This window comes from Myotis lucifugus, unplaced genomic scaffold (genome assembly GCF_000147115.1).
Source record: "Myotis lucifugus unplaced genomic scaffold, Myoluc2.0 scaffold_889, whole genome shotgun sequence".
Classification (NCBI taxonomy): Eukaryota; Metazoa; Chordata; class Mammalia; order Chiroptera; family Vespertilionidae; genus Myotis; species Myotis lucifugus.
In genome coordinates, this window is record NW_005871937.1 from 17,349 (window position 1) to 23,708 (window position 6,360).

A 6,360-nucleotide genomic window follows, 5' to 3' on the forward strand; every position below is an offset into this window, starting at 1 on the left:
CCCCCACAACCAAAATATAAACATCATTAAACATTATAACCACGAGCAACCTGGTCCGCCCCGCCCCCCCCGAGACGGGCCGCCGGCCTCCCCGGGCGGCCTCCCCTGAGGAGGGGACTTGGGCCCCCCAAAGTGGCTCCTAGACGCCCGAGGGCCCGGGGCTCCGCAGCTGAGGGCGCCTAGCGGCCACCTTGGAAACGGGCGGAAGAGCGTGCGCGGCGGCGTCACCCGACCCGGCGCTATCACGTGATCTGGCGTTATCACGTGGTCTCTCCCGCGCCCCCGTTTGCGCTGGTGGATCCAAGGGAACAGGTGTGCGCGCGCCCAAGGACGCCCGTCGCACGCGCGCGCGCGCACACACACACGTGTGCCAAGGGCTGCAGGGTAAACAAACGGCGGTCCGTCCTGCGTTGAAATGCTGTCGGTCAGACGGGGCGAGCTCGCAAGCCCCAAAACGACGTGCTTTGCCCTTCAGTGCCTGTTGCCAGCGAAGCCCCTGAAAGAGCTGCGCGCGGTGTGCCTGCTGGAACAGGCAGCTGCAGGAACGGTCATCCGGCGGTGCCACGGCGGGTGCGTGGGTGAAGCGCGGCCCTGGACCTGCTCTGTGCGATGTCAGTGAGGGACACTGTGGGCACGGGAGTGTCAGTGCACAGAGAAACTCAACGGATGCACATTTTTTAAAAAAAATCATTTAAGAGATTGGGGATCCCAGAATGGAATGCAGAGTGTGACAAAACGATCTATTACAAATGTACAGCACAGCCTCACGGAGGGCGGTGCTGACCCAGTAACCTTGGAAATGAGTGGAGTCCTAGGACCGAAGGGAAAAGGTGGACCAGTACACAGACACTTCTCTCCAAGTTGTTCCCAGGGCGTGGGGCACGGATTACCGCCCTGAAAATCCTACCTGCCTACAGTGGAAATGGATCATCAAGTCCGTGGCATGGGGTGGGGGGGACGGGGAGCCAGGCTTCCTGCTGTTGGGGGGGGTGTCTGCAGAGAAGAAGGAAGGGGGAGCCTGGGATATTCCCTGGTGGTCAGAGCCGGCATCTCAATGAACGGTTTGGCTCAGTGTCCGCACGGGTGGCTGTGACAGTGTTACACGCGGAGCCACATGGATTGACACACACATTTCCTTCCCCCCAGCTGCAGGGGCCCAGAAGCAATGACGCCCCAGTAGCAATGTGCACCTTGAGCACCCAGATCCCGGTTTCTAATCCCACATGCAGAGAAGGGTCCAGGGTTCCTTGGAGAAATGGCTGATTCTAGGTCTGGGGACGCTCTAATAGTGCCAGAAAGTAAGGACGTGCTAAAAACAAACAAACAAACACCTCACCATGATGGGCATATGACAGGGACCCAGGAGTCAGCTGAAAGGGCTTCCAATGGCCAAAGCTGGAACCATGTGACCAACAAATGAACAAGACAAATAAGGTAGTTTTATTCTATAACCGAAGTACCACTTGACTGTATGTGGGTCCATGCTGATACATGTATACCCAGTGTCCTCAGAATGCTGAGCCCTGCCCTCCAGGAGCCGGAACGTGCCTCCCATCCCTAAGTGTGGGTAGTGCACAGGGACCTCCCCACCCAGGAACACAGCCGGGAAAGGGGGGAAGGAGCACCTGTAGGGAGGAGACGCCTGATAGACACAACCTCAGCCAGGTGACCAACATCACACCACAGCGATCAGCCGTGGCGACAGTACTGCCCCGATACGGTGTGCTGAGAAGGTCACCCCACCTTTGCGGTCTTCCTCCCCCAAACCCATCACCCCGGTTTAATCAGGAGAGAAACAGCAAGTAAACCCCATTTAAAGGGATTCTACAACACACCTGACGAGTCCTCCCAATTGTCAGGTCATCAAAGTCTGGCCCTGCCAGCATGGCCCTGTGGTTGGGTGTCGACCTAGGAACCAGGAGGTCACGGTTTGATTCCCAGTCGGGAACGTACCCAGGTTTCAGGTTGAATCCCTGATCGAGGCTCATCTGAGAGGCAACTGACTGATGTTTCTCTCTCTCAAATCAATGGATACATATCCTTGGGTGAGGAGTAGTAAATAATAATAACGATTAATAATAACAAGGAACACTCCGGTTGCCCGCCAGCAGTGGGTGCCTCCTTGCCCCAATGCACTTGCTTCTCTGGGTATTGCCTCCCTCTCAGGCTTTCACAGAAAGCGAGCAGCTGTGGGTCCCTGCGCTGGCCAGGGCCTCCATGCCTCCCGGTTGGGAGAAGTTGCTCCCCGCTCCTGAAAGGGCTGCCTTCTGGAAGGGGGAAGGGAAAACAAACTGAAATCTCCCCAAGTCACCCTCCCACACGTGTGCTGTGCCATTTACAAAAATTATCTCCTTTTTAATACATTTTTATTGATTTTAGAACAGGAGAGGGAGTGAGAGATAGAGACAACAATGATGAGGAAGAATCATCGATCAGCTGCCTCCCGCACACCCCCTACTGGGGATCGAGCCAGAAACCCGGGCATGTGCCCTGACCGGAAATCAAACCACCACCTTCTGGTTCATCACCGGCTGGGCTACAAAAATTATCTTAAGTCCAGAGGCAACCAGAATAGGACATGAGACACAAAACTCCATGTGTGCTCAGCAGACATATTCTTCCTCCCGTGCACGGCACTGAGCAGGTGCGTCCTCGGCTGGTGCTTCTCCACGGAGGCTGAGATTGGGCTGGGTTGAGCCGCGCCAGCGCTCCAGGCCTGTCCCCGGGAGCTCACAGCCTTGAAGACACACGGCAGCCTTGACTGGCAGCAACCACCTTAATAATCGGTGGAGCTGGAGGCCACACTGAACGGCACTTTCCAGTGGGGCCAATCCATGACCAGCATCCTTTCCGGGACACCCTCCCGGGTGAGGTGCAGTGCCCCCCCTCCCCTCCCTGGCTGCCTGCAGGGTGGGTCCTGCTCTTGGTTCTCAGGGATACTGGACAGAGCTGAAGACTCACTGACACCAGGTGAAACTTTGTTTCACTGAAGGGGAGGTGGGTGGAAAGGGGCAGCTGTGGCCGAGTCTGAGTCGGGAACCAGGCCAGCCTGTCTGTGTCTGGACCCCAAGACCCAGGTCCCGGGAAGAAGGAGGCAAGTGTGTGCTGACCAAGGCTTGAATGACTTGGAGCCAGGGACCCGCTGCCAGGGTGGAAGGTCCTGGGCACCTGGTGGTCAGAGGGAGTTCCAAATGAGAGCACCCATAAGAAGAGCACCCTTCCAAAACCTGGGGGAGGGGGAGGGAGGCAGGTCATGGTCCCACGGGAACCCTCTCGGCCCCTGGAGCCTGCGCAGAGCTCTGCTCACTGGGGTGGAGGGTCGCCGAAGCTGTCCCCGCTTTCGGCAGGATGCTGGAAGCCGCGGTTGACGTAGGTGCCGTTGGCCCACCTCACCGGGATGGAGTGCTTTTTGCAGGAGGCTGTCCTGGCCGCAGCCGCCTCCTCTGCCCGCCTCTGCTCCAACACCAGAGCCATGTTGATGTCAGGCCCTGCAGAGGGACAGACAGAGGAGTGGTCACACGCCTTCCCCGCATGGGTGCTCCCACACTGCCTGGGGCTCCTCCCGGGGGGGGGGGGGCCTGCGGGAGGGGCCTCACGCACCCAGGTAGCTCAGGATGACCGGCAGGAAGACCAGGCCGTGCAGCAGGCCCAGCAGAGTGATGAGGAGGTTGAGGCGGAAGAAGAAGATCTGGATGAGCTGGGCCTTCGCCAGGCCCAGGATGAGGATGCCGGGCAGGTTGGTCATGGCCACGCCGGCGAACACCTAGGGCCGCACACAGGTGTCAGGCTGGGCACGCAGCAGCTGGCGACAGGCCCTGCGGCCGCCCGCCCACTCACCGCACTGCCCATGGAGATGGTGGCCTCCTTGGCCCTCTCCAGCCGGGTGGGCTTGGTGCTGACCGCAAAGGAGCGGGTGATGTGGGACACGAACTCCACAGAGATGCCCACGGCCTGCGGGCAGAGAGGGGGCATCAGCCTCCACAGGGCCCGGGCGGGGTCTCCGCCAGGCCTGCGGGCAGAGAGGGGGCATCAGCCTCCACAGGGCCCGGGCGGGGTCTCCGCCAGGCCTGCGGGCAGAGAGGGGGCATCAGCCTCCACAGGGCCCGGCGGGGTCTCCGCCAGGCCTGCGGGCAGAGAGGGGGCATCAGCCTCCACAGGGCCCGGGTGGGGTCTCCGCCAGGCCAGCGGGCAGAATGGAGAGCCTGAGAGAAGGGGCCCGAGTCTGCGGTTACCGTGACCAGGTTGATGAGGGACACGGCATTGTAGCTGATGCCCCACAGGGCCATGAAGCCCACGGTGTCCACCAGGATCATGATGATGGAGAAGAGGTTGATGAGGCCGGAGCGGAGGTCCATGCCCAGCAGCAGGCAGCAGACGGCAAAGGTGGGCACCAGGCAGAGGCTGAGCATGAAGAGCCCCTCGGGCACCACCGTCAGGTACTGCTCGTAGAACACGTTGGTGATCCTGGGGGTGCAGGCACTGTCACGCGGCGCCCCAACCCCCACACCCTCCTCAGGAGGAGGGCACAGCTCAGCAGGGGTGCGGGGCGCCTTCCCCAGGTCCCTCCCTGCTGCCCACCGCCCGCCCGCCTGGGCCTCACGTGTAGGGGAAGACCTCGAAGGCCGGGTCGGTGCCCGGCACCTTCCGCAGGCCGGCGGTGATGTTGGCGGCCAGTGCCCGCGCTGCCCGCAGAGCCTCCGTGTAGTCCTGCGAGTTCTTCAGGGGCTTGTGGTAGGCCATGAAGCGCGAGGCTGGAGCCAGCCCGGGAATGAGAGACGAGGTCAGAGCCGGCTCCAGGCGCCCTCAGGACCCGGGGGGCTGGTTCAGGGCCCTGCTGCCACCGAGTTTGGGATTCGGAATAAACTTCGGGCAAAGGGCCTGCGGTTGGGTGTGGACCGGCCCTGCCTCTGATGGATGCAGCCACAGGGGTCTCCCGTGGACCCACATGTTGCTCTGAGGGTTTGGGGTGGGGAGGCAGAAGGTGAAGTGTGAGGTCGAGGATCTGAGTAACTGACAACCTCCAAGGGGGAGGCTAGAAGCTCCCATGAGGGAGGAAGGAGAGAGGATGTGGATGGAGGTGGTCCCGGAGGCTCATGGCCCTGGAGCCGCTGACTCACATCTTCCCCACCAGGCCAGGCCGCGCTTACCCAAAACCTGGCCGTCGTGGTCCAGCTTCACGGAGGTGCTGTATGCTGCCAGGCCACTGGGGTGGGCAGATAAAGGCTTGGTTGGAGCCAAGGCTCCCCCAAGGCCCCCTCCCCCACCCCCACCCCCACCCCCACCTCCCTGCACCACCCACTCCACGCCCCCTGCGGACCCCACGCAGGCCTACCCTTTGGGACACTTGATGTTGGGTGGGTCGCTGAGGAACCAGGGGAGGTACTTGTGGAACTGGTCCACCGATGGCCGCACGGGGCCGAGGGGTGAAACTCATACAGTTCTTCAAGCAGCCCAGAGAGTCTGCAGAGAGTGGGGGGTGAGGAGCGGCGCCCTCCGGCCGCTCTGTGCCCCTCGTGCCCAGGCACCTGCCCCCTGCAGGCAGCAGCAGCCTGTGTGCCCAAGAGCACACTCCGTTTCCCTATAACTGGGGGGGGGGGGGGCTCTCTCCATCATGGAAACTGCCGACCCCTATGAACGGGTGAGGAAGGGAAGTTTGGGGCAGAGAAACGGCCCACGGCCCACGGGGCCTCCCCACCTACAACGCAGCTGCTCCGGGGCCGGGGCTGCCTGGGCCACCTGGGCTCACTCCCCCCTCCCGCTGCGTGAGAACCAGCGTGCCCAGAGCGTGGGCACAGCTCAGGAGAGTGTGTGAGTGCCCAGTGTCCAGCCCCCTTGGGCTCGGGCACCCACACGTGTTCTGAGCCTGGGTCCCATCCCAAATGACCCTTTAGGAGGGTGTGAGGGGCTAAGGGAGCCTCCCCAGTTCTCTCCTTTCTCTCCCTCAGTTCCCCAAGTTGTGGGGGCCATGAGCCCCCAGAGGCCTCTCACTCACTGACAGTCGAGGGGCAGAACTGGTCCTTGTTGGGGCCAAAGGAATACAGGCGGCAGCAGGAGGATGGTGTCAGCCAGTCAATGAAGTCGTCCACCCAGGAGGAGGCGGGGATGGCCAGGTAAGACCTGGGGGTCGGGGGCGGAGCTCAGGGGGCAGGGCCAGAGGGCAAGTCGTGGGTCCTTCACATGGCCCCACCCCCACACTGGGCCTCCCCAGGCACAGCAGCAGGTGGGCAGCAGGATGGGGCCAGGAAGGCAGGAAGGGGGGCCAGAGGGAGTGGGGGACACAGGCGGGGACACTCACTGCTCAGGGAACTCGGTGGCGTACTGGATCTTCTGGGTTAAGGAGAAGCTCTCGCAGCCGGCGCT

General features: G+C 62.0%; 1 protein-coding gene across 1 annotated transcript in view; it reads right to left on the bottom strand.

Annotated features, from left to right (window-relative positions):
* Positions 1-1,417: 1,417 nt before the first annotated feature.
* NPC1L1 (NPC1 like intracellular cholesterol transporter 1) overlaps positions 1,418-6,360 on the bottom strand; it is a 15,586-nt gene continuing 10,643 nt past the window's right edge. The window contains 11 exon segments of the mRNA XM_023747471.1: positions 1,418-2,775; positions 3,308-3,488; positions 3,601-3,763; positions 3,838-3,951; positions 4,233-4,464; positions 4,601-4,751; positions 5,148-5,203; positions 5,333-5,421; positions 5,423-5,460; positions 5,993-6,117; positions 6,296-6,358. Coding sequence (XP_023603239.1) covers positions 2,604-2,775; positions 3,308-3,488; positions 3,601-3,763; positions 3,838-3,951; positions 4,233-4,464; positions 4,601-4,751; positions 5,148-5,203; positions 5,333-5,421; positions 5,423-5,460; positions 5,993-6,117; positions 6,296-6,358 — 1,384 coding nt within the window. The 3' untranslated portion in view covers positions 1,418-2,603.